Source organism: Carassius gibelio, chromosome B25 (genome assembly GCF_023724105.1).
Source record: "Carassius gibelio isolate Cgi1373 ecotype wild population from Czech Republic chromosome B25, carGib1.2-hapl.c, whole genome shotgun sequence".
Lineage (NCBI taxonomy): Eukaryota > Metazoa > Chordata > Actinopteri > Cypriniformes > Cyprinidae > Carassius > Carassius gibelio.
Window position 1 is genome coordinate 1,983,557 of NC_068420.1, and position 27,269 is coordinate 2,010,825.

A 27,269-nucleotide genomic window follows, 5' to 3' on the forward strand; every position below is an offset into this window, starting at 1 on the left:
ATCTAAGAGGTTTTGATTGATATTAAAATGTACATTAATTTTAAATGATTTTTAAAATATTGTATTTATTATTTAATTATTATAATTATTATTATATTTTTATAGCCACTTATTATTATATTTATTTCAAATATTAATTTATTTTACGTAAAATCAACAATATTGGGATGTTTTCATAAAGTGTATGAAGAGAGCAGAGTCTATTTATAGCACCATGAGTCAATGAAATTAATTTTGATTTTGTTGTGAAATGACATGAGGCTCCATCGGATTCTGTTGTTTTAGTATTATAAATATCTGTTGTTTGATATAGATTATATATTTTGATTTAGATAGTTTTTTTGTTTGTTGTTTTTTAAATGTTTTTAATATTTTATGTTTTCCCTTTATTTAATTTTTAAATATGAAATAAAATTGACTAGTGTCCACAAAGGTCTATTGTCCACTAATTGTAAATAATAATAATAATAATAATAATAATAATAAAAAGGCGAGATTTTTATTTTTTAAGAAAGAGATTTTATGCATCGCAAATGAAGAATATGAAGAAAATATTAAGATAGCAAAATAAAAATATATATTTAGCCTATATAATTAAATGTGTAAGATTTGGATCCTTACACACAAAATATAAGAGAGAATGAAGATTTTACATCAGGTTGTTTGATGTCCGCGCATGCGCAGCGCGGAGGGCGGGGCGACGCGTCAGAGGCACGTGACGTCATCGCCGCTCCGCTTCCTTCTTCCGGGATCGAGAGTCTCCAAACATCCTTCGACGAGTGAAATAATGTCTCATCAGACGGGTATTCAGGGTAAGAGATATATTCTTATGATTTATACATCGGGATCTGTGTGATGAGATTGAGCGAGCGGCGCGAATCCCGCAAAGCACAGAAATGCATTTAGAAAATAAATGAAGAAGTGATTCAAGCGCGTCTGTCGGCAGAGATTCACTCCCTCAGACTGAGGTTTATGATTAATATCCTGATTAATATCATCATCAGGATTGATCGCATCAGAGTTTTGTAATGTGTGTTGTGTTTCACAATCACGAGCGCGGGCAACGCCTTCAGCGCGCGCCGCTCGCGCTCCACACGCATCCCATAATAATCCCACAACACCAGCACACTGTCACATCTCTGAACACAGATCTGACACTTATGTTCAGATATCTATATATGTCATATCTCTGAGTGGAGCTGTTGTGATGAATGGCTCTACATGCAGAGAACGACATCATATAACGTCATCTTATTTTATTATGTTTTATATTCATTAGAAATGACAAAATTGGACAACACAATTCCTTGAAAGACTAAAATAACACTGATTCCCTTATTATTGTTATTATTTTATGCAGTTTATATAAAAGTGTAGCCAGTCAGCGCATCAGAAAACACACACAGTAGTTTATATATTCATTTAATTCACACTAGATAATGACACTTAGAACATAAATCTAAATATTAACTTCCTGTTTTCTCAGTTTCTGAATGTGGTCATCAAAATAATAATAACGCTCTTCATAATGTGTTTTAATAAGAGAAGATAAAGAGGTGTGTGTGTGTGTGTGTGTGTGAGCAGTCTTCAGACCTCTATTAGTCTGATTATGATCAGTGTGTGATGATTGTCTGGTTCTTATAGTTGACGTCTGTTGGTTTGTCTTCCAGCTGCTGACGAGGTGAAGGATGTTTTTGGCAACGCCAGGAACGGAAAGTACCGACTCCTGAAGATTGTGATCGAGAACGGTAAAACACATCAGGGCCTGTATTCACAAAACATCAAGCTAAAAGTAGCTCTAACTCGCAGATTTAGGAGAAAATCTGAAAAATAATGTGTGTGTCAGTCCTAGATTTCACCAAGTCTCATTATCAGCTCTGATTATTATACTCTGTTCATTTGCATATTCACTTGTGCTGTAATTGCAATTAATCACATCCAAAATAAATGCTTTTGTAAAATCTCAGACTGAGACTATCAGCCAATCACGGTGTGCATAGTTAATAAGCACGCTGACATCATCCATAGGTTAACCCCGCCCCCTTCTCTCTGTTCCCCAGTAAAGGTTTGTCTCAGCAGCTTTGTGAATAGGTTTGAGCTCTTCTGCTCTCTAGGAGAACTGTTAGGGGTGAGATCAGATGTTTTGACACACTGAATGAGTGTCTGGGCTGGATGTGGTTTCAGAGGAGCTGGTTTTAGGCCTCACCAAAGCGGCCGCTCGCAGCTGGGAGGAAGACTATGATGCTCTTCTGCTTCCTGTGCTGGATAAAGAGCTGCCCTGTTATATCCTGTACCGCCTGGACTCCACCAACAGCCTGGGACACGAGTGGATCTTCATCGCCTGGTCCCCGGACCACTCGCCTGTGAGACCCTCACACACACACACACACACACACACACACAGTCCTGGAAACACTGGAAACACTCCTTCATGTTTCAAAGACACATGGCATTCATTTACTTCCACAGATCTTTAGGTGGTTTCAGTCACAGCTGAACATTCTGATCATTCTCAAACATGTTCAGACGTGTGTGTGTGTGTGTGTGTGTGTGTGTGTGTGTGTGTGTGTGTGTGTGTGTGTGTGTGTGTTGAGGGGGGAAACACTGATCTAGGACCTGTCCACTCGTTAACACACTGATCCTTTCAGTTCTTCTGGAAACAGCTGAACTGATCTGTTAGACTTCTGTTAGGACACAATGTTTAGTACTTTTATTTATTATTATTACTGGAATGAAAGAAAATAATTTAATATATAAATATTACTAAATAAAATATATTTATAAAACAATATGTAAAATATAATTTATAAATATTTTTTATAAATATAATGCATAAATATTCATAAATGTTATGATTTATAACATAAAAAATGAATAAATAATTGATAATTACGAAAAAACAAAAATGCTTAATTATTAAAATAATTTTATTAATAATAATATTTCCAATAATGATATATGACATTTTATGGAATTAAATATATTTAAAGAATAAATATATATGTGTGTGTGTGTGTGTGTGTGTATTAGAATAATATAAAAATAAATATAATATTACTCATACAATATTTTTTAGGATTTATAAATATAAAGTAATAATTACATTATTGATAAATAATTACAAACTAAATGAATATGTGTAATAAGATTATTTTATAATTATTATTATTTGAAATTTTCTTTAATAAATATAATAAATATAAATATATATTTATAAAATAATATATTAATCATATATGTGAAATAATATTTAGTAAATATATATTATTATTCATAATTCATAATAATTATTACATTATTGATGGATAAATAATTAACACTTTAATTGATATATGTATAATTAATAACAATATTGAAGTAAAATATTGGTCTTTGACCACAATGTCATCTGAAGACACTCTTGGGACATTAGACGATGTGAGCGTAAAGACACTTTCCACACATTTCTGGTCATTTAAAGAGGTCTGACTTTTCATAACTTTTCATTAATCTAGCAGATGCTTTTATCCAAATGAGGAACACACCAAACACCTGTTTTGACTCTTGACTCTGAGGGGTAGTTGTGGGGTAGTTGAGTTGTGCTTGAGCTGATGTTCATGTCCATCTCTTTCTGACAGGTGCGTCACAAAATGCTGTACGCCGCCACCAGAGCCACGCTCAAGAAGGAGTTCGGCCTCGGACACATCAAAGATGAGATGTTCGGCACCGTGAAGGTGCGCTCCCTTCACTGCCTGCCTTTAGATGAAGCAGTTTAGTTTAAAAGTACCAGTAAAAAGCATTGGGTCCATAACATGGTTTAATGTTTTTGAGTCACTTCTGCTTATTGAAGCTGCATTTATTAGTTGTAAAATGTAATATAACACTGTGAGACAGCTGTTTTCTGTGTGAATCTCTGTTAAAGTGTCATTTATTTCTGTGATGTGCAGCTGTATTTTCAGCATCATCTCTCTCTCTATACACACACACACACACACAACTCAGTGTAACTGTGTTTGTCTGTGGCAGGATGATGTTTCTCTGAGTGGATATAAGAAACACGTCACGGCTCAGTCAGCTCCTGTGCCCCTGACGGCCGCTGAGGAGGAGCTACGACAGATCAAACTCAGCGAGGTACACACACACACACTCACACATACACACACACAGATACACTCACACACACGCACACGCACGCACGCACGCACGCACTCACACAAACGCACACGCACACACACAGATACACACACGCACACACACACACAGATACATTCTCACACACACACACACACTCACACATACACACACACAGATACACGCACACACACACACACACACACACACACACACACACACATACACACACACACGCACACACTTACAGACACACTCACACACACACACACACACGCACACACTTACAGACACACTCACACAGGCACACACACTTACAAACGCACACACATACACACACACTTACAGACACACACACACTCAGTAGTTAATTTTGGTCATTTCTTTTTTTAACAGCATTTATCTGAGATATTGTTCTGTTGTAACATCTTAAATGTATAGTTTACCATAAGATATATCACAGTTATATAATAGTTACTGTAGTAGCTGCTGTACTTGTGGTGTAATATTTAGCATAAGGGTCATATAAAAAAAAAACATTTATTTGAAACAGAAATGTAAAATATAATTTACAAATCTTGTTTGTAACATAATTGTCATTGACCATAAAGTGTTTTATTTGTGGTGGTAATTACTGTAGTCAAATATCTGAGGGTCTTTTAAAAGCATGTGTTGTCAGTGAGTGAGCTGATCATGTGATCGACTCAAACTCACGACCATATAAGGACGTGCAGTGTGAGGCTCCTGCACGCCCCATCCCTGAAACCAGCCAATCAGAGAGCAGTACACTGCAAACAGGAAGTAGAAGTTTCATTTTCCTTAAAAAGCCCCATCTGTAGGTCAGAGATAAGAGCCGACAGCACTGAATAAATGACACGACGACGCCTGGAAATAAATCAGTGAGGGGAAGCAAAGATACAGACTAAATTAACCGATGGTGGTTTAGAACTGCAGTTCTGTGTTTATTATCCAGAGAATGCGTGAACTAATCAAATGTTCCTTGAATGTACCTCTGTTTGTAGCAATAGACAATAAACACATTGCATGGGTCAAAATTATCCATTTTTAATTTATGCCAAAAATCATTAGGATATTAAGTAAAGATCATGTTCCATAATGATATTTTGTCAAATTTCTTACTGTAAATATATCTTAATCATAAAACCTAATTATGATTAGGAAAATGCATTGCAAAGAACTTCATCTGAACAACTTTAAAGATGATTTTCTCAATATTTAGATTTTTTTGCACCCTCAAATTCCAGATTTTCATATAGTTGTCCTCCTATAAACATTGTCCTCCGAACAAACCATGCACCAGTGGAGAGATGATTTATGATGCATTAATCTCAATAATAATAAAAAAGCCCCTTATGACTGGTTTTGTGGTCCAGGGTCACAATATGACCAATGCACACAAATAATAAATGTTATGAATCCGTGTGCGCGCAGGTTCAGACAGACATTCACGTGAACACTACGAAGCAGACTCTTCAGGGTGTGGCGTTCCCTCTGGACGGAGAGGCCTTCACTGCGCTACAAGAGTTCAAGGACAAAAAACTCAACTACGTTCAGCTGGTGAGAGAAGCACACGTCCCACGATGCAGTGCTCAAACGACAATCAAGAGCCGTCGCTTGATATCTCGTGTTTTATTTCCAAAGAGCATCGATTTTGAGAAGGAGCTGATCATGCTGTCGAACACGGACGCCACGGAGGTGAAGGATCTGCCCAAGAGGATCCCCAAAGACGCGGCGCGCTATCACTTCTTCCGCTACAAACACTCGCACGAGGGCGACTTCCTGGAGTCTGCAGGTACAGACACGCACTAACAGCAATAATAATAAACTATACAAATAAAAATCACTAAAGCTTTTAAAATGAAAACAGAATCAAATCCCAAGACATTGTAAGTATGAGTATATGTTGGTGTGGTTTCAGTGTTCATTTATTCGATGCCGGGATACAGCTGTGGGATCCGTGAGCGCATGCTGTACTCCAGCTGTAAGAATCCACTGCTGGAGATGGTGGAGAACAAACTGCAGATGGAGGTGGAGAAGAAGGTCAGTGGGTTTGGCTCCTGATTGGAGGAATGTTCTGGGCTGAAGAAGTTCACATCTACACACAGTACATTAGCACATCATCAGGAGTCATGTGCAGTGTGTGAAACTAAATAAGATTCACACGATTTCTGTCATACTTTATTATAAATTAAATTATTAATCACAAATTTAATACAAATACTATATTATTATTATTTTAAAATGTAAGTTCCTAGTTGTATTTTTAATTTGGACATGTTATCATTTTAATTTCTAATTTACACATTTTATTTCTAAATAGTAAATTTTTATCATTTTAAATCTAAATTTTATTTCTTATCTCTACATTCCTGTCATATGAATTCTAATTTATATTTTTCTTTCCAATTTCCAAATTTCTGTCATTTTAAGTTTAAATTTTGTTTCTATTATTATTAGATTTTTTTTTTTTTCATCTCTTCATAATTTTAATTCTGACTTTCTGCAAAATTATTTTTCATAGCCTGCATCTTACATAGTGTGTCAGTGTCTGACATGGTGGTGAAAATGATCTTTTTATTTTAGTTAAATAAATTCACTGTTTTAATTCAATAATGTTTTTAGTAGGGATGTCCCGATCAGGTTTTTTTGCCTCCGAGTCATTTGATTTTGAGTATTTACCGATACCGAGGACTGATCCGATACTTCTATAATACATTAAAAAAGAATAAAGAAGAGTGAAAAAACAGATCCAGTTTCCATACAGCCATAGCTGGATGCTTTTGTCCATATTAGGAGTTTCCTGGAATGACTCTCTGTGCGAGAGCGCCCTCTGGCGTCGAGGATGAATGAAACACACTGCAGGAGTGTTTAGTGCTCTGTGATGTTCATCTTGCCTTATTCTGGGTCTGAATAAAACACCAGATCATGCGCAGGCTATCCTGTCTCTTTGAGTTTAAATCTATATTTATTCACACCTTTATTATATATATCCGAGTCCTGATCGGGAGGTAACGTCCGATTCTGATCGATCCTGAAACCACGTGATCGGATCTGGACATCCCTATTTTTTATTTAATATTTTTAGGGTATTTTATGCTACTAAATTATAGTTGTTTAATATTTTTAATCTATTTATTACTTAATAACCACTTTCTTGAGAAGAGACATTAAACTGTAATAAATATTGAGTGCTTTGGAGCGCTAGAGTTTGGTCTATTTTTAAAGAAGAAAGTTGGCAGATTATTGCTAGAGTGAAACAAAGTACAACAACAAAAAAAGTTATAGAAGTTTATGATGATGAAAAATGCACAAAAATACTAAAAGTTTTATATGAAATATATATTATACAAAACATGTTTGAAAACTGTGTGAAATCAAAGACATTAATATAAACAAGTTGACTTCCGAATTTGAAGTTGATATCACAAAACATGAGCTTTCAGTAAAACTTTGTTTGGGTGCAGTTACAGACGTTTCCACTAGAGGAAATACATTTCTGGTCAAGTTTGGACCATTCCGATACATAAAAACATACATTAACAAAAAAATTCTGAGCTTAAGTCACATTTGTGGTGTTCAGCTGTAAACCTCAGTGTTGTTCCCTTCACATAGAGATTGATAGGAACATTACAAAAGCTGTCGTGTTAGCAGACTGACTTCAATATAAGCAGTTTTTAGACGTTTTAACGACAAATTTTGAGTTCTGAAACTTACAGGATGTTTTTGAAGTACAGTGCAGTTTAAGGTTTATTTGTAATTAGTGCTGTCAATCGATTAAAAAAAATTAACTAATTAATCGCACAATTTTTTAAAATTAATCGCGATTAATCGCGATTAATCGCAATTAAAAGACTGAAACTTTTTGGATATGTAAATGTAAAATGTAAATAATTAATGTAAACTCAAGACAAAGAAACTATTTAAATTCAAAATATGATTGTTTATTGGAATTTTTGTTTAACTTGTAACACAGATTTTCTCATGTAAACAACATACCTGCAATAAACCATCAATATCCTCCAAATTAACTGTTGGCTTGAAAGCCATATTTATTACAGAAATAAAAACACAGGCATGTAAGTATCATTTGAATTTCAAAACAATCAATGCCAATAAAAAACAAAAATGATTTCCATGTTGAATTCTAAGTGGACTGCAAAAAAATTCCAAAGTATAGTCATTGCCAGTGCTTTAAGTGGGCCGGTACGCACCAGTACTCAGTACCGCCACTTCCAAATATAGCTCTTGAGCTTACCGCCACCTCTCCGTGCGCCCAGAACGTGCTTTTAGCGTACCGGTACGCTCATTTGGACATCTGTTTTAATAGAGGTTTTAATCTTTTACCTGCACTGCCGATTTTCAGAGCGCCCTTCACAATGCAAGCTTCCTAATTCAGCCCACCCAGAGCAGAAACTACATTACCCATTCACCCGTAAGTTATACAAGTGAATAGCGCATGTGTCGCTTTTCCCACTGTTAAGTGTCAACAACTCAACGTGGCCGGGGAAGGTGTGTGAAACTCGTTGTGAGTTATACTAAAGCAAAATCTTGAGTATTTATTGTCTGATAAACATTAAAAACTGTCTGCGGAGGTTGAGTCGTCCTGCAGCCCCTGCTGGCGGTTCATTGGCTGCAGCATCTTTTTTCTAAGTTCTAAAAAAATACCGTAGACGGCAAGGCACAAATTTAGATATTCATTTATCTAATTAATCTATAGCCTATGCACAAAGACAATATGATCTTTTTGTCCCCTTTTTGTTTTAAAGCTTGATGAAGAGAGAGAGCGCAAGTTGCTGCAGCTGAGGAGGACAGTGATGCACGCGTACAGGGGTGATTGACAGTTCGCGGCACTGTGTACAAAAAATACTCCGCTACACAATTATTTCGTTATTTTCGCTTAAGCTTATTAACGTTAGCGTTACAGAAAGGTCTGATTCACGCACTGTTACAGTCATTGTTTTTTTGTTTTTTTTTTAAACAATGATATTTGAGTTCATGATTTTAATGTTGCTGTTTCTTGTGGCAGACTAAATGAAGAGTAATGTTTCTTGTGGCAGACTGAAGAGTAATCCGGCAGAGTTTTATACTGAAACTTTCCGTCTAAAAGTCCTTCCTTGGTCTTATCCATATTTCTTTGCACGTTGAACACACATAGGCCACAACTGGAAATAAAAAAAACTGCAACCGCGTTAATTGCGTTATTTTTTTTTAACGCGTTAAATATTTCAAATTAATCGAATGCGTTAACGCGCTAATTTTGACAGCACTATTTGTAATGCACTTTTCATGATACAAATTGTTGCAAAGCAGCTTTACAGAAAATGTAAGTTTCTATTTTAAAGTTGCTACATTATTAAACATTTAGTAGTAGTATAACGACCTATTGTATGTCAAAAAATCAAGGGAATTTTGGTTTCTCAGTTCATGACCCCTTTAAAAAAACACATCGCAGATTATCGCTGGAGTAAAAAAAAAATAAAACAACATAAACTAAAATAGTTATAAAATAACGTTTACTTTTATGAAAAATGTACAAAAATACTATTTTTCAAGTAAATATAATAAAACATGTTTTACTATAAATGTGGATGAAAAATTAATCTGAACAAGTTTTGAAGTTGATATTGCAAAACATGAGCTTTCAGTAAAATTAGTTTGCGGGCGCTTTACCAAACGTTTCCACTAGATCAAATTCACCTTCCATTAATTTTTGTACAAGTGTGACACATTTTTTCAGTAGCTTTTCATTTCATGTTCATGATTTTAGTAGTAAGTACCAAAACATTTACTAAGTTCCAAACCATTCCAATGAAATCAGAATTTCTTAAAATAAAAAAAACATCAGGATTCTCTCTGGAATCGATTCTGAGATTAGTTTTTAACAGCAGATGGCGATCTAATCTAGTTTTTATCCACACACTCAAATGCTCATGAAGAAGAGTGCTTGTGTGTTTGTCTAAATCCTGTAATATAACCTCGGCTCATAATGCCTTTATGCAAAACTAAGCTTGCAAAACTAAGCTCAGAATCGACTCGAGAAAGAATCGGCATGCATCCAGAACGTTTTTGATGCTGAATCTTTTCTCGATTCGTGATGCATAGATTTATTTGTTTAAGTGACTGTTTATTTATTAAGTGACATATGTGGTTTAAATCTTAGCGTGTTTTTCCCGCAGTTGGAGATCGATAACGGCGATGAGCTGACGGCTGATTTCCTCTATGACGAGGTTCATCCCAAGCAGCACGCGCACAAGCAGGCGTTCGCCAAACCGCGCGGACCGACCGGGAGAAAAGGTGAGCGCAGGATCACGCGACGCCCCGGAGACGGCCAGGAAGCTGACGATTAACAGCAGACGAGCGCCAATCCAAGAGACCACGCCATTCATTCCTCACAGAATATGATGCAGAGCTATGCACAATGTGACACAAACACCTCTGCGGTGCATTTATGAGCTGTACTTCAAATTAAAAACGAACGAACCAATTACTAAAAACAAGGCTTTAGTGATTTTTAAACTGTGCCAAAATCAGGTCAAGACGTGATCTCTGCAAACCGTCGCCATTCCTTTTATTGTGTCTTATATTGTTTTATTTTTCTATTTTGTACCAAACACGAGGGAGATGTTAATCACATGGCTCACGTCCGATGGATCAAACTCATTTTTTTTACGACATAAACTCATTTTTTGATATGATTGTTTTGGTTCCCATGTGCCAGGAAGCTCATTTTTCTATGCAAATGTTATTCTGTTGTTTTGTTTTCTGATGTTTTTGTCTCCGATTGTGGCTTGAGGTGTATTTTTCCGCCGTCTCCTGAGACGATGGAGTCCGATCAGGACGCATTATCACCATGAATCTAAAAAGGGAAGATGGAAATGTGGGTGAATTCGATTGAATCACTGTTAGGTCAAAACGAACACAGGTCACATGGAGTATCTACTGTCATTTGGCAAACCACTGTTTAGCAGCAGCTCTTGAGTTTCACATGTAGCCTGTCTGTGTGTGTGAGTGTGTGTGTGTGTGTGTGTGTGTGTGTACAGACGCCTCAGATACTCGTCTGTGTACAACTTTTTTTTTTTTTTTTTTTTAGCGGAAAATAAAGTATTTGAATCATTGAATGGACTGTCCTTTATTACTCAATACAGGAGAGATTCACACAGGGCATTCTGGGTCATGGAAATGTTTTGTGAAATCTGTGGCTAAATTTCAACAGGAATGTGAAATAAATATAGATTTACCCTGAACAGCTCATCTGGAGCTCTGGGAATGTTTGTGATGAAGATCTTCCAGTTCAGACAGAACCTGACAATTAAAGAAAAGTATAAATATTACCAATTAATCTGGTCAAATGTATGGTTAATGATTAAACTTACCAAATATAAAGATTCAAAATAGTTTAAAGACAGATGGATATATAATTATAAAATATAATATGAAACCGTAATCTTTAAATATAATCATTCAAATAAATGAAAACGTTAATTCTAGATTAAGCATTTGGCAAACATGCAAATTAAACTATAGTTTTCAAAAACAAAAGCTTTTTAAATGTCTTGTTTTCATATACTTTTGATTTAATATATATTCAAAATAATAATTTAATGTTTAAACTATAAATATAAATATTTACATAAACGTTAAAGTAAATATAAATCATTTAAATGTAAATAAGGAAACAAACGAAATCATTCAAATTAATATAAGAATTGATTTTAAGATAAGAATTTAAAAAACATGCAAATTAGTGACTATTGGTTAACATGACATTATTTCTAAATATAAGCATAACTAAAAATAGAAAAACAAATATATATATATATGTATGTGTACATATTTTAACAATAATAAAATAAAATAAATGTTTTTATTAAATATATTTTATACAGTTAGTTTATAAAATTCTTTATTATAAAATAATAAAACAAATAATACGAAAAAATATAAAACGAATATAACAAATGTAAAATAAATAAAAATAAAAACAATATAAATGTACAAATATGTGTTAAAATAAGTACCGTATTTTCCGGACTATAAGTCACACTTTTTTTCAGTTTGGCTGGTCCTGCGACTTATTTATCAAAATTAATTTGACATGAACCAAGAGAAAACATTACCATCTCCAGCTGTAGACGGTGATGTTTTCTGTTAGTTCTTGGTTCTAAATAAATGCGACTTATATGTTTTTTTCCTCATCATGACGTATTTTTGGACTGATGCGATTTATACTTAGGTGCGACTTATAATCCGAAAAATACGGTATGTAGATATTTCTCAAATTAAATTAAATGGAATATCTGGTAAGTGATTGATCTTTAAGTCCATGATAACACTCTCTCTCACACACACACTCACACACTGTCTCTCTCTAACACACACACCCACCCACACACACTCTCTCTCTCTCTCACACACACACACTCACACTATCTCTCTAACACACACACACTAACTCTCTCTCTCACACACTCACACACTGTCTCTCTCTCTCTCTCACACACACACACTCACACACTGTCTCTCTCTAACCCACACACACTCTCTCTCTCTCTCTCTCTCTCTCTCTCTCTCACACACTCACACACTGTCTCTCTCTAACATACACACTCTCTCACACACACTCACACTATCTCTCTAACACACACACACTAACTCTCTCTCTCTCACACACACACACACACACACACACACACTCTCTCTCTCTCACACACACACACTCACACAATGTCTCTCTCTAACATACACACTCTCTCACACACACTCACACTCTCTCTCACACACACACACACACACTCTCTCTCTCTCTCTCTCTCTCTCTCACACACACACTCACACACTCTCTCTCTCTCTCTCTCTCTCACACACACACTCACACACTCTCTCTCTCTCTCTCTCTCTCTCTTTCGTGCGCATGCGTGGGCGTCTGTTGAGCGAGACTGGAGAGCGCGTGGTGAATGTAAGCTGGTTTTTTGCCCGCTGTGGCAAAAACGTTTGTTTTTCTTTCTCTTTTCTTTTCTTTTTTTCGGTTTGGGTTTTTTTTTTTTTTTTTTTTTTCTTTTTTTTTTTTTTTTTTTTTTTTTTTTTTAGATCTCTCTTTCTCTGTCGGAGTGCATGAACTGAGCGTGGTAAGGGTGACTGCATCGTGCTTTTGTATTTGGAGCTGTGTGTTTGTTTGTATGTTTTGTTGTGTTTGGATCGGTTAGAGTTAAAAGCTTTTTTTCCGTCTGCAACCAGCGTTGCGCTGGGAGGCATGACGAACCAAAACACGATGAGTTTTAAAGATTTAACCCGCCGACATGGAGTGAAGGTGGAGTCTAAGATTAACGTGGAGCAGGTATGTTTAGCCGTGGGAGAGATTGTGGGACATGATTATATTGTCTCTGCATCGCGAATGAATAGTGCAATTGTTATCTTTTTTAAATCAATTGAGAAGGCAAATGAAGTTGTCCAAAGTGGCGTTGTGTTGAACGGTTCACTCGTGAGTGTTTTACCGTTGAGTAGCCCGTCCAAAAAGGTCATTCTGTCCAACGTGCCTCCGTTTATTAATGACGATATACTGGTGCAAGAGTTATCTCGGTATGGAAAACTGGTTTCATCAATAAAGAAAATTCCTCTTGGGTGCAAATCACCTTTGGTGAAACATTTAGTCTCGTTTAGAAGACAAGTTTTCATGGTGTTGAAAAACGGAATTGATGAGATTGATCTGGTGTTCAAGTTCAAAATTGATGGTTTCGATTATACAGTGTTTGCAACATCTGATACTACGATTAAATGTTTTAATTGCAGTAAGATTGGACATCTTGTTCGTGATTGTCCGAATAAAAAGGAAAATGCAGCTGTGAACACAAGCACTGAAATGGGGGTGTCTGTTGTTCCGCTGGCTGAGATCGTGAATGACACTGACATTGCTGGTGTGTCAGTGGTCGAAGCCGGTGAGCTTGGGCCGGTTGCAGTTGTGGCTGCTGAGTTAAGATCTGATAAAACTGAGTCTGAGATTGTTACCATGTCTAGTAAAAATGATGAATTCGCTAGGCCTTATGAGCAGGCTGAACCTTCTGAGAACGTTTGCATAACAGATGTTGTTGAAATGGATATGCAAGAAAATGCTGTAGTTTTTGAGAATGAAGCAAAATCTGTTTTCAAGATCCCAGTTAAAAGAAAGAAAAAAGTGGTGGAAAAGAAAAGTTACTTAAACAAGTAAAGAAAGATGAGGGTGGTGAAGAGAGTGTGGCATCAGATAGTGATGGAGATTCCTCTGATTCCAATATATCTCAATGTTCAAATCTGTCTCTAAGTTCCCAAAATGAAACCTTGATCTGCTTGTATAGTGCTAATGATATTAGCAAATTTCTGCAAGAAACAAAAGGAGTAAAAGGAGTGCAAGTAGAAGATTTCTTCCCTGATAGTAAGCAATTTATTAATGATGTAAGGTATCTAATAAAAGAGGGAGCTTTTCAAGATGTGGAGATTTATCGTCTTAGAAAATTGGTGAACAAACTGAAAAAAAAATGTAATAAAGATGAAGCTGTCAACTTCTAAAATTTTGCCAAAAATAGTTTTTTTGGCAACTTTTTTATTTTTTTTTCTTGTCTCTAAAATAAATATGACAAATTTTAAAATTGGAACTTTAAATTTAAATGGTGCCAGAGATGGTTATAAAAGAATGATGTTATATGAATTTAGTAGACAAAAGCAAATTGATATTTTGTTTTTACAAGAAACACACAGTGATTTTAAAAATGAGAACGACTGGAAAAGAGAATGGGATGGACAGATTGTCCTAAGTCATAAATCCTCTGTTAGTGGAGGTGTTGCTGTTTTGTTTTCAAAACACATTTTACCTTTGTCTTGTGAAGTTGAAGAAATAATTGGTGGTCGTTTGTTAAAGATCAAAGTAAAATATGAGAAAGTTACCATGGTGCTTTTGAATTTATATGCTCCTACAAAGGGGTTAGAAAGAGTTTTGTTTTTTGATAAGGTGGATGCTGTCTTAAAAGACTTAAATCCAGATGATATGTTATTTATAGGTGGGGATTTTAATTGTACCGCAAATTCTAAGTTAGATAGAAATCATATAGAACCACATGCTGCTTCTCAGAAAATACTTATACAATTAATTGAAACACATGATTTATGTGATATTTGGAGAAATATGAATCAAGATGTTAGACAGTATACTTGGGCTCATAGTACTGAAAATTATATATCCTTAGCAAGGCTTGACAGAATATATAGTGTTCAACATCAACGAAATCTTTTTAAGTTCTGTAAAATTATTCCAGTGGGTTTTTCTGACCACAGCTTAGTTCTGTGTAGTGTTTTGTTTAAATGTGTTAAGTATAAAAGTGCTTATTGGATTTTTAATACTTCATTGCTGAATGATGAAAAATTCTTAGAAAATTTTAGTTTTTTTTGGAAAACTTTTAAGCAGCAAAAACATTTTTATGTATCTTTATCGCAATGGTGGGATTGTGGAAAAGTTCTTATTAGAGATTTTTGTCAAAAGTACACTCTTAATGTTACTCGAGACCTAGCCCAGTCAATGAAGATTTTAGAGACGGAAATTACTGTTTTACAAGATTTATTAGCATCAAAAAAAAACAACAGAAAACATATTGATGATCTGAAAGAAAAGAAATCTATTTTGGTAGACCTGTTGGGAGTTAAAGCAAAGGGAGCTTTAGTCCGGTCACGGTTTCAAACTGTGGCACAAATGGATGCTCCCTCAAAATTCTTTTTTAATTTAGAAATTAAAAAAGGTCAAAGTAAAATGATCCATACTTTACGCTCAGCTACAGGACAAGAACTAACTGAGCCTGCTGACATACGTTGCTGTGCTGTAGGTTTTTTTTCTGACCTTTATAAATCTGAACTGAGGAAATGGGGTGCAGAGGCTGATCATTTTCTTGAAGGACTGCCAAAGGTGGATGAAGAGTCTAACAATGATCTACAACAGACGTTGTCATTGAAAGAGCTTTATACTGCCATGATGAGCTTGGATAATGGTAAATCTCCAGGAATTGATGGGCTGCCTGTTGAGTTCTATAAGACTCTATGGCCCGTCATAGGAGAAGATCTGCTGACAGTTTTTAATGACAGTCTGAAAAGAGGACTATTGCCTCTAAGCTGCAGAAGAGCAGTCATTACACTGTTACCCAAAAAAGGGGATCTTCAGTATATCAGCAATTGGCGCCCTGTTTCACTTTTATGTTCAGAGTACAAAATTTTGTCCAAAACTTTAGCTATGAGACTTAGTAAAATTATAAGCAAATTGATACACTGTGATCAGACTTACTGTATTCCCAACAGGTCTATTTTTGATAATATTGCTTTAATAAGAGATGTTTTTGATGCTTCTAAACTCCTGGGAATTAACTCTGGAATGATTTCTCTTGATCAAGAGAAAGCATTCGACAGAGTTGAACATTTGTTTCTATGGAGTACTTTAAAGGCTTTTGGGTTTAACGATACGTTTATATCAATGATAAAGGCTGTATACTGTAACATTGAGAGTGTTCTTAAAATTAATGGTGGTTTGTGTGCTCCTTTTAAAGTTGAAAGGGGGGTCAGGCAGGGATGTCCTATGTCTGGTATGTTGTACTCCCTGGCAATTGAACCCTTACTGCAAAAACTACGAATTCATTTAAAAGGTTTGAGTTTTCCTGATTGTAATAATTCTTTACACCTTTCTGCATATGCTGATGATGTTATTGTTTTTGTAAATGAGAAGGAAGATGTTATTAAGCTAGAAAAAATTGTAAATGATTTTAAACTAGTTTCCTCTGCCAAAGTAAATTGGAGGAAAAGTGAAGCTATAATGGTGGGAAGTTGGAGTGGAGATCTTCCTGCTTTACCTGGAGGACTGATTTGGAAAAGAGGAGGTTTAAAATACCTTGGTGTCTATCTAGGAAATGAAAACTTTATTAGGAAAAATTGGGAAGGTTTAATAGAGAAAATAAAAGGTCGATTGGAAAAGTGGAAATGGTTGCTGCCTCAGATATCTTATAGAGGACGTATTCTTATAATTAATAATCTTGTGGCATCCTCACTATGGCATAAACTTGCTTGTGTTGACCCTCCAAACGGACTCCTTGTTAATATTCAAAGAGAATTGGTGAACTTTTTTTGGGACAAGTATCATTGGACTCCTCAAAGCATTCTCTTTTTGCCCAAAGAGGAAGGAGGTCAAGGTCTTGTAAATCTCGCTTGTAGAAGAGCCACTTACCGTCTCCAATATATACAGAAACTTATGATGGGACCTTATTCATTGGTGTGGAGACCACTGGCCTTAAGTATCTTGAGAAGAGTTGGCAATATGGAAGTGGATTTAACATTGTTTCTAATGGACCATAAAAGATTGACTTTTAATGAAATTCCTTCTTTCTATCAAAATCTGTTCAAAGTGTGGGGTTTCTTTAAACATCGCTGGATGGAACCAGCAACTTCTCTTCATTGGTTATTGGAAGAACCAGTTGTTTTTGGAGCTAGGTTTGATACTTCGGCAGAAGATTTTCCTGGTTTAACAGATTTATTATGTAATAAAAAGGTTTTTAAACTAAAACACATTATAAATGAATCAGGTTATAATTTACTGAGAGCTGAAAAAGTAGCTAACCTATTAGGAGTTCGATCAATACGGTTTGTAAAAAAATTTCTAGAAAAAATAACTATGATTTTAACTGATGAAGAGAAGATACTTTTACAAGAGTTTGGTGCAGGGACTTTAAGCCCTGATAGTAAAGATCTTTTTCCTGAACTTGAAATTTTCCCTGTTATAGATGAGTTTTGTTTTAATAGCCCCCTGTTCAATTTTGGAAGTAATGATTATATTGATTTTTGTACAGTAGAAGGGAAAATATTATATAAATGCATTGTTAAAGTTACTCATCAGCAAAATTTAAGTACTAAAACAGATACAGTATGGAGAGAAAAATTAGGAATCAATTCTGAAACTAAACCTGTCTGGCGAGCACTTTACAAACCACCATTAAAAAAGAATATTGGTGATTTGCAGTGGCGGATTTTACATGGAGCCATTGCTGTAAATGCATTTGTGTCTATTTTAAACCCCACTGTAAGCGACAAATGTCCTTTTTGTTCAGAACGAGAGACTATTTTTCATTGCTTCATGTATTGTAAGCGACTAAACCCTCTTTTTGACTTATTAAGTGTTTTTTTAGATTATTTTAATACTAGTTTTTCAAAACAAAATTATATTTTGGGTTTTTTTTACAATTCAAAACAAAAGTTCAAATGTCAAGTCATCAATTTTATTGTGGGACAAGCAAAATATGCTGTTTATATCACTAGGAGAAATAAGATTGAAGAGAAGTCAGGACAAGATGTTGTTTTAGTTTTTAAAAATATGGTAAAATCAAGAATACTTATTGATTTTAATTTTCATAAATTGATGAGTACGTTAAAGGTTTTTGAAACTCAGTGGTGTTGTAATTATGCTCTGGTTTCAGTTGAAAATGAAGAAATTGTCTTTGCAAGAGATTTAATGTAATATATATATATATTATTTTTTTTTTTTTTTTTTTTTTTTTTTTTTTTTTTTTCCCAAGTGTGTGTAAAGTGTTATATTAAAAATTTTATAATAAATCGATTGTGAAAATCAAAAAATCTCACACACACACACACACACCCACACACACTCTCTCTCTCTCACACACACACACTCACACAATGTCTCTCTCTAACATACACACTCTCTCACACACACTCACACTCTCTCTCTCTCTCTCTCTCACACACACACACTCACACACTCTCTCTCTCTCTCTCTCTCTCACACACACACCCACACACACTCTCTCTCTCACACACACACTCACACAATGTCTCTCTCTAACATACACTCTCTCTCACACACACACACACACACACACACTCTCTCTCTCTCTCTCTCTCTCACACACACACTCTCTCTCTCTCTCTCTCTCTCTCTCACACACACACACACACACACACACACACACTCTCTCTCTCTCTCTCACACACACACTTACACACACACTCTCTCTCTCTCTCTCTCTCACACACACACTTACACTTACACACACACACACACACACACACACACACACCTCTGTGATGGTGGGTCTTTTGTTTTTCTTCTCACAGAGACACTGAGACGCCACGTCATACATCCGCTCCACCTCCTCCATCTGCCATCCCTGCATCTTCCCATCGATGAAGTCCTCCAGAGAGAGCTCCTCATCATCGATCTCGTCCTTCATCTCCATCTGCAACACACACACACACACACACCGCTCAGACTCAGACTCTGGGACACACCTGGAGACGTAGAGACCGAAGCATCACTGACCAGCAGTTTGGGATCACGACCCTCATCGACCGGAGGAAGACCGGACAGGATCTCCAGCAACACCTGCGCAATCAACACACACACACACACACACACACCTCCACTGTGAGGAACTGCACAGACGTCTGGACCACAGGTGTGCCAAACTGACTCGTTATTTTCTGGGATTTTCTTGATGATGATGAAAATCAGAATAAGAGATTTGGGCCAGGCAAATTAAATCAGTCTCAATAAAATGCATCTTTGCACTGCAGAGGAAACACAGAAGCTGCATCTGAAGTGGCATTTAGATGCATTTACACACCGTTTAAAGCAAGATGTGAATGCATTTAACCTGCAGTTACGAGTACATGTTTACACACACCACTAGAACATGAATAAGTGCTGAATGTTAGCAGGACGGACCACGCCGAAGCTGAAGACGTCAGATTTCGGAGTGATTTCTCCTCGCAGGGCCTCTGGTGCCATGTAGGCCGTCGTACCCACAATCCTCCCCGTCATGACCGTCGAGCACGTGTGATTGGCTGAGGCACGTGTCAAACCGAAGTCAGAGATCTTCGGAACAAGCTCCTCATCCAATAAGATGTTCCCGCTGTTAAACAGAAGGAATAATGCTTTAGAGATCTGTGCATAGCAGGTCATGTTTCAGCATTCAAATGTTTTATAAATAAATTAATACACACACACACACACACACACACATTTATCTAAAGATGCAATTAAAATTAGTGCAGAGCATGCAAACAATTGTTAGAACAAAACCAAAGACATATAAATAAGTATTAAAATGTTACCTTATATATAAAAAAATAAACTATTTAATAAAAATAACTATAAACTACAAAACTAGATCTAAAGGTACACATACTATTATAATAAAAAATATTATTTATGACTATTTTGAATGAGATTTTATTAGATTTAATTTTATATTTTTCAGTTTTCACTGTAATTTTATTTAGTTAATTTTGTATTTTTTTTTATTTTTTTATATTTCTTTAGTGATTTTAGTACTTCAACATAAGCTTATTATAGGCGAATTCTAGGCATTTCTAATTTTTATTTAATATTTATATTTTATTTTATTTCAGCTTTATATCATTAACCAAATTTTTTTTAAATGCATGAATGTAAAAATAAATATAACTAATATATGAAAATATACATTCTAAGCAACGCATTTAACAAGCATACAAATTAAGGAAATTTAATAATCTTAATGTATTGACTTTAAAGGGAATTAAAAAATGAGGACTGGCAGGATTTTTATCATACGCACATTTATGTCCAAACATGGATTTTGCATAACAGGTGGCCTTAAAATTTTAAATAAATACATTTATTTTACGCCAGAAACATTAATTTAACATGTATACAAGAAAACCAAACTAAACTGAACTGCACTAATCTGTGTTAAAATAATGTAATGTGTTTAAATGCACCATTATGAAGTGTCCTAAACGTGCTTCTGTTAACAGAGCTTCTGGAGCATCTGGTTTGATGTTGGTGTAGTGTTTGCGCTCACCTCTTGACGTCTCGGTGGATGTGGTTGTTCTGATGCAGGTACTGCAGTCCTCTGGCGGCTCCTGCGCTGATGCAGCATCTGCTGAGCCACGAGAGAGTCGAAGCCCCGTCTGCACAGGCCAGCCGCTCCAGAAGAGACCCCCCGGGCATGAACTCATACACCAGACACAGATGCTCCCCGTCGCTGGAGAAGCCCACCATGCTCACCAGGTTCTCATGCTTCAGACTGAGAGACAGCACAAAAACACATCTATCATGAAGGAGTCTCGTTACAACGGACTGTGAAGGATTCATGCATTCGTGCATCAACCCATACAGTATATATTTTGAAAATATTTACATGTATATACACTTATATATTTATATTCTTATATTTTATATTATATACATATTAATATATTTAATATGTAAACATAGCATTTTTTATATTTACATGCATGTGTTTGTATTTATATATACATAATGCATATACACACACAGTACACAAATATATTATGTTATTGGATGCACTTAATTGGGATTAATCATTTGACAGCACTAATATTTAATCCATCTTTATATCATTGTACAAATGAGGAATATATTATTATTTATAAATATGATGCATGACATATAATAATTTTAAAAAATATAATCAATCCCTACTATTTTATAATGTAACGTAAATGGTAATAAAATATGAAACGTAGTAATTTTTAAAGATAAACTTACCTCCTGAGGGTTTGAATCTCTTGATTAAACTGAGTCTTGAGTTCTTCAAATGAGCTGCCGTCCAACTACAACATATCAGAAATCAGATGTGACTATTATGTGCTGATAGACACTTTAGGAGTTAATTCACATCATATTTACTATGTGCATTAATACAAATGCAGAATATAGGTGGCAAACACATGAAACCTGATGGCTTTCTTAGTTAATTACAGTAAATAAAACATTATTTCCGAGTGCTGCTGACTCACAGGATTGAGTTTTTTCACAGCTACTTCTGTGCCGCTCATAGAGCCTCTGAACACGATGCCAAAGCCACCGGTGCCTAGCAAACACCCGCCGTCCTTCAGGGGCCGGTCATCCCAGCCGCTCGTCATGACTGTCAGCTCCCGGTGCGTGAACGTGTAGAAACCTGCTGGAGAGAGGTGCCTCATTCTGTTCAGTCTCTGGTGGAAAAAGCTTTTATGTACAATTATTTTTACATAAAATACAGTGCAATACATACAATTCGAATTAAGTCAGAAAGTCAGAATTCCAAGAAATAAACTAAGAATTGCGAGATATTAAATCAGAATTGCGAGATATAAAGTCAGAATTGCAAGATATAAACTAAGAATTGCGAGATATAAAGTCAGAATTGCGAGATATAAACTAAGAACTGCGAGATATAAAAGAATTGAGAGATATAAAAGAATTGAGAGATATAAAGTCAGAATTGCGAGATATAAAAGAATTGCGAGATATAAACTAAGAATTGCGAGATATAAAAGAATTGCGAGATATAAAGTCAGAATTGCGAGATATAAAAGAATTGCGAGATATAAAGTCAGAATTGCGAGATATAAAGTCAGAATTGTGAGATATAAACTAAGAATTGTGAGATATAAAGTCAGAATTGCGAGATATAAAGTCAGAATTGCGATATAAACTAAGAATTGCGAGATATTAAATCAGAATTGCGAGATATAAAGTCAGAATTGCAAGATATAAACTAAGAATTGCGAGATATAAAGTCAGAATTGCAAGATATAAACTAAGAATTGCGAGATATAAAGTCAGAATTGCGAGATATAAACTAAGAACTGCGAGATATAAAAGAATTGAGAGATATAAAAGAATTGAGAGATATAAAGTCAGAATTGCGAGATATAAAAGAATTGCGAGATATAAACTAAGAATTGCGAGATATAAAAGAATTGCGAGATATAAAGTCAGAATTGCGAGATATAAAAGAATTGCGAGATATAAAGTCAGAATTGCGAGATATAGAGTCAGAATTGTGAGATATAAAGTCAGAATTGCGATATAAACTAAGAATTGTGAGATATAAAAGAATTGCGAGATATAAAGTCAGAATTGCGAGATATAAAAGAATTGCGAGATATAAAGTCAGAATTGCGAGATATAAAGTCAGAATTGTGAGATATAAAGTCAGAATTGCGATATAAACTAAGAATTGTGAGATATAAAGTCAGAATTGCGAGATATAAAGTCAGAATTGCGATATAAACTAAGAATTGTGAGATATAAAGTCAGAATTGCGAGATATAAAGTCAGAATTGAGGGAAATAAAGTCAGAATTGCAAGATATAAAAGAATTGCGAGATATAAAAGAATTGCGAGATATAAAGTCAGAATTGCGAGATATAAACTAAGAACTGCGAGATATAAAAGAATTGAGAGATATAAAGTCAGAATTGCGAGATATAAAAGAATTGAGAGATATAAAGTCAGAATTGCGAGATATAAAAGAATTGCGAGATATAAACTAAGAATTGCGAGATATAAACTAAGAATTGCGAGATATAAAAGAATTGAGAGATTTAAAATAAGAATTGCGAGATATAAACTAAGAATTGCGAGATATAAAAGAATTGCGAGATATAAAGTCAGAATTGCGAGATATAAAAGAATTGCGAGATATAAAGTCAGAATTGCGAGATATAAAAGAATTGCGAGATATAAAGTCAGAATTGCGAGATATAAAGTCAGAATTGCGATATAAACTAAGAATTGTGAGATATAAAGTCAGAATTGCGAGATATAAAGTCAGAATTGCGAGATATAAAGTCAGAATTGAGGGAAATAAAGTCAGAATTGAGGGAAATAAAGTCAGAATTGCGAGAAATAAAGTCATAATTGTGAGATATAAAGTTAGAATTGCTAGATATAAATTTAGAATTATAAGATATAAACTCTTTTTTTCCAGTGGCACAAACATGTTTTGATAGTATAGTGTCCTTCACCCGCTAGTAAAAAGATTCCAGAGATGATATCTGGTGTGTGAATAATGGTTGGTTTGAGTGTGTGTGTCAGGTGACAGAAGCAGACCTTCAGTGTCGCTCCAGGTGTTCTCCTCCGGCACGCTGCTGCTGTCCGGCTCCCTCACCACGGCTCTGCTGACAGGTTTGGTGACCTCAGGACGGATGCACGCCTGCAGACACGCCTCGGACGGAGGCAACACTGCTTCACACTTCAGTGTGCTGACCGATGAGCTGGAGGAGCCTGCTGTCAAACATCAGCACCACACTGAGAACTACAGACCTTACTGAGATCATCCGATAAAGCAAACCAAATACAACATGATTTATACAACACAAATAACAAACAACAGTAGTTGACCATTGTGCTGGACAGAAAGACAAGATAAATGTGACCCTGGACCACAAGACCAGCCATGAGGGTCAATTTTTTTTAATTGAAATTTATACATCATCTGAAGCTGAATAAGCTTTTTTATCGTTTGAAATATTTGTCTGAGATATAACTATATGAAAATCTGGAATCTGAGGGAGCAAAAAAATCTAAATATGGAGAAAATCATCTTTTAAAAAAATGTGACTTTAAAAACAAAGACAGTTGTAAGCCTGAGAGGAAAGTTAAGTTTTATATTTGATTTAAATTCAGACTCTATGGAAATGAGTCATATAGATAGAGGGAGACTATTCCACAATTTCTGACCAGAAATAGAACAATTGAAGACAAGTGAAGCTGAGCTGGAGTACCAGCAGAGGCGGGGCAGGGGCTGTGATCAGGCAGCAGGACGCTGACGGCGGCGAGCAGCTGGTGACGGAGCAGGATCTCCACCAGATCTCCAACACTGCAGTCTGTGGTTCCCCAGTCGAACAGCAGCTCCATCGTGGGACTCTTTCCCTGCAGAACCACCGCCTCAAACCTCCTGAAGACACACAGAAGACAGTCAGCACACGCCTAGCAACCACACAGAACACCCTGGCAACCGCACTAACAAAATACATCAATCACATTTTCAAACTGCTACAACTAAAGTTGAAATATTTTTTTATTAGTATATATTTTATAATTTATTATAAATATTATATATTATATAAAATACTTTTGTCAGTTATACATTATTAACATTATTTTATATTTCTTTATTGCACACACACAACTGCATTTATGATTTTTGATAAATCAACAATAAAATAAAAGCAATGACAAAAACTTATATTAAACTGAAATGAAAACAGAATATTAAGATTAATTTAATTCAAATTATTTATAAACAACATAATGGTATATAGCCAAATAATATCATATAAATACTGATAAAATAACGGAACAATCAATACAGCGATAAAATGAACTGAAGTTATTGATCTAATTTGGTAACTGGAATAATAATTAAATAATTATAATAATTATGATAATAATTAATAATTATTATTCAAAAACCATTTTGTTTATAAATAAGATATTACATAAAATATTATATTAAAATATTAAATTGACATGATTGCGAGTGTATCTGTTCATCACCGGATGTGCTGCTGCGAGTAGCGCGGTTCTCCGGAGGCTCCGCGGATCTCCGTCGCGACGCTCCTCCAGGTCTGCTGCGGGTCCAGCAGGTCTGACAGGGCTCTCAGCGCGGAGAACCGGAGCTTCCGGACCGGGGTGTCCCGCGTCACGTCGCACATGATCCGTTATCAGCGGCTGTCCTTCACTAATCACGCTCAGATCTCCCGAGAATGAACCTCTTCGACAGATTGAGAAACTTCCTCAGTCTGTTGTCATTTCCCCTTTCTACAACATCCGCTTTAAGATCAACCTAAATGATGTTACAGCGTAGAAAAGTTTATATAGGGATATCTACGCAAGCACTAGGCGTCAAAGTCAGTATTATGCATTAAAAAGTGCGTTTTTACTATAGAGATACAATACAGTCGGCTACAAGTCGTGGAAAGTTGTTATTCCTGCAGAGGGCGCTGAACGCGATGTCTCACAGCCGACTATGATTGGTTCTGCCTGACCTGCGCTGAGAAAAGTAACAGTTGTAACATGGAAACGTACGTTTCGTCCTGATTTTATTTCTCAACAATATTTTCTTTTAATTTTAGTTTTCTTCACCTTAACAAATATATATCTTTATTATATGTTGAACGTAATTGTTATAATTATTTTAAATAACTCGATCACGCTCACAGTAATGATTGACAAACAACTGCACCAATCAGCATTTAATGTATCGTTGACGTTTAAAGGCGGGTAAATGTGAATCAACCGAAATCCCAGTAAAAAATTAAATAAAAATATATAAATAAATACATGTAGATTTTGTGTTCATTAAATGTCTGTAACTCGAAATATTTGTGGAATTTAATATCAAAGAATTGCTTGTCAAAGTAAAATCGACCAATCACAGTCCGCTACGAGTATTTAATATGATAATTATTGTCATTTTTATAATTGTAATTATTAATACTTTAACTTTTTTCATTTTACTTTACTTTAAAAAAAAAAAAACATTTTTATTTGTCAATTATTAGTAGCTTATTATTATTATTAATTTTCTCTTTTTTTATTTGTATGTGATTTATAAATCATTGCATGTAATAGAATTAAACCATTTTAGTCTGTTTTTATACAGTTTATGAAAGTAGTGAAGCTGCTGCAGTGTATGTAGCCTACTGGACCGCTAGATGGCGCTGATGAATTGAGTTTCCTGCTTTAAGTCTTTTAAAATGAGAAAACTTATGTACAAAAATGCGCATTTACTGGTTCAGCTGGGCTTTAGTCCGTTTACCTTCAATTTTTGGATTTAGTCTGATGATTTTTAGTGTACTGTTTTGTTATTTATCGCTTTACAATGCAGATTGTCAGTAGCTTTAAAGTGTAAATGCCATAAGTACAGGTCTTGTTTATAACATTTAAAGTGTAAATTGATGTTCTGATAATAAATATGCATGTAATATAATCAAAAATATTGCAATAAATCAAACAAATGCAAAGTAATTTTAACAAATGCTGTTACACTTTTGGACTTTGCATGAATTTAATGAAGATTGCATGATTAATTTGTACGACAGAGTGTTATAATCATTTGCTTGGAAAGATTATTATACATGCTTTTCGATTATTCTTTGTGTTTTCAGGCTCCAGAAGCATTGAAGAACCTTAAGGAGATGTTTTTGAAAGGTTGTGGTGAATGAGGGAGTGTTTTTCTTCTCTTCTTCTTCTTCTCTCTGACAGATGCACACGGGGTTATATTCTCTCGTTCTCTCTGTGGTCTTCAGACTGGATGCCAAAACGCGCCGGTTTCACTGAGAACCCC

General features: G+C 35.3%; 2 protein-coding genes and 1 long non-coding RNA gene across 6 annotated transcripts; 2 read left to right on the forward strand and 1 right to left on the reverse strand.

The window, feature by feature from the left end:
• The first annotated feature begins 675 nt into the window (after positions 1-675).
• Positions 676-11,249, forward strand: twf1a (twinfilin actin-binding protein 1a). Its single transcript, XM_052598374.1, has 9 exons — positions 676-812; positions 1,671-1,748; positions 2,185-2,363; positions 3,618-3,713; positions 4,006-4,110; positions 5,563-5,688; positions 5,773-5,923; positions 6,050-6,171; positions 10,308-11,249. Exons 1-9 carry the CDS (start codon positions 677-679, stop codon positions 10,476-10,478), a joined length of 1,164 nt encoding a protein of 387 aa, XP_052454334.1. The 5' UTR covers position 676; the 3' UTR covers positions 10,479-11,249.
• Positions 6,367-10,002, forward strand: LOC128014677 (uncharacterized). The gene is made up of 2 exons (XR_008183614.1): positions 6,367-7,876; positions 9,396-10,002. It is a non-coding gene; the product is annotated as an uncharacterized LOC128014677 (long non-coding RNA).
• On the reverse strand, positions 10,838-25,890 carry irak4 (interleukin-1 receptor-associated kinase 4). 4 transcript variants are annotated; one of them, XM_052598373.1, is made up of 11 exons: positions 25,478-25,890; positions 24,703-24,875; positions 24,029-24,202; positions 21,949-22,109; positions 21,698-21,762; positions 20,988-21,212; positions 19,868-20,054; positions 19,463-19,525; positions 19,221-19,379; positions 11,370-11,433; positions 10,838-10,987 (listed from the first exon to the last, which is right to left on the reverse strand). In XM_052598373.1, exons 1-10 carry the CDS (start codon positions 25,633-25,635, stop codon positions 11,380-11,382), a joined length of 1,419 nt encoding a protein of 472 aa, XP_052454333.1. In that variant the 5' UTR covers positions 25,636-25,890; the 3' UTR covers positions 10,838-10,987; positions 11,370-11,379. The 4 variants fall into 4 exon arrangements, with proteins under 4 accessions (XP_052454333.1, XP_052454331.1, XP_052454330.1 ...); XM_052598371.1 differs by having other exon boundaries at positions 21,949-22,112; XM_052598370.1 differs by having other exon boundaries at positions 24,029-24,205.
• Positions 25,891-27,269: the final 1,379 nt, after the last annotated feature.

What these genes read in the sequence shown, in the direction of transcription:
- twf1a (XM_052598374.1), top strand. Translation starts at nt 677, where the DNA reads ATGCGCAGCGCGGAGGGCGGGGCGACGCGTCAGAGGCACGTGACGTCA. An exon ending in AACTCAACTACGTTCAGCTG is followed by an intron (nt 5,689 to 5,772) that starts GTGAGAGAAGCA and finishes TTATTTCCAAAG; the next exon opens with AGCATCGATTTTGAGAAGGA. An exon ending in CGACTTCCTGGAGTCTGCAG is followed by an intron (nt 5,924 to 6,049) that starts GTACAGACACGC and finishes GTGTGGTTTCAG; the next exon opens with TGTTCATTTATTCGATGCCG.
- irak4 (XM_052598369.1), bottom strand. Translation starts at nt 25,635, where the DNA reads ATGTGCGACGTGACGCGGGACACCCCGGTCCGGAAGCTCCGGTTCTCC. An exon ending in CACCTGGAGCGACACTGAAG is followed by an intron (nt 22,113 to 24,028) that starts GTCTGCTTCTGT and finishes ACCTCTCTCCAG; the next exon opens with CAGGTTTCTACACGTTCACG. An exon ending in ATCCACCGAGACGTCAAGAG is followed by an intron (nt 20,055 to 20,987) that starts GTGAGCGCAAAC and finishes TCTGTTTAACAG; the next exon opens with CGGGAACATCTTATTGGATG.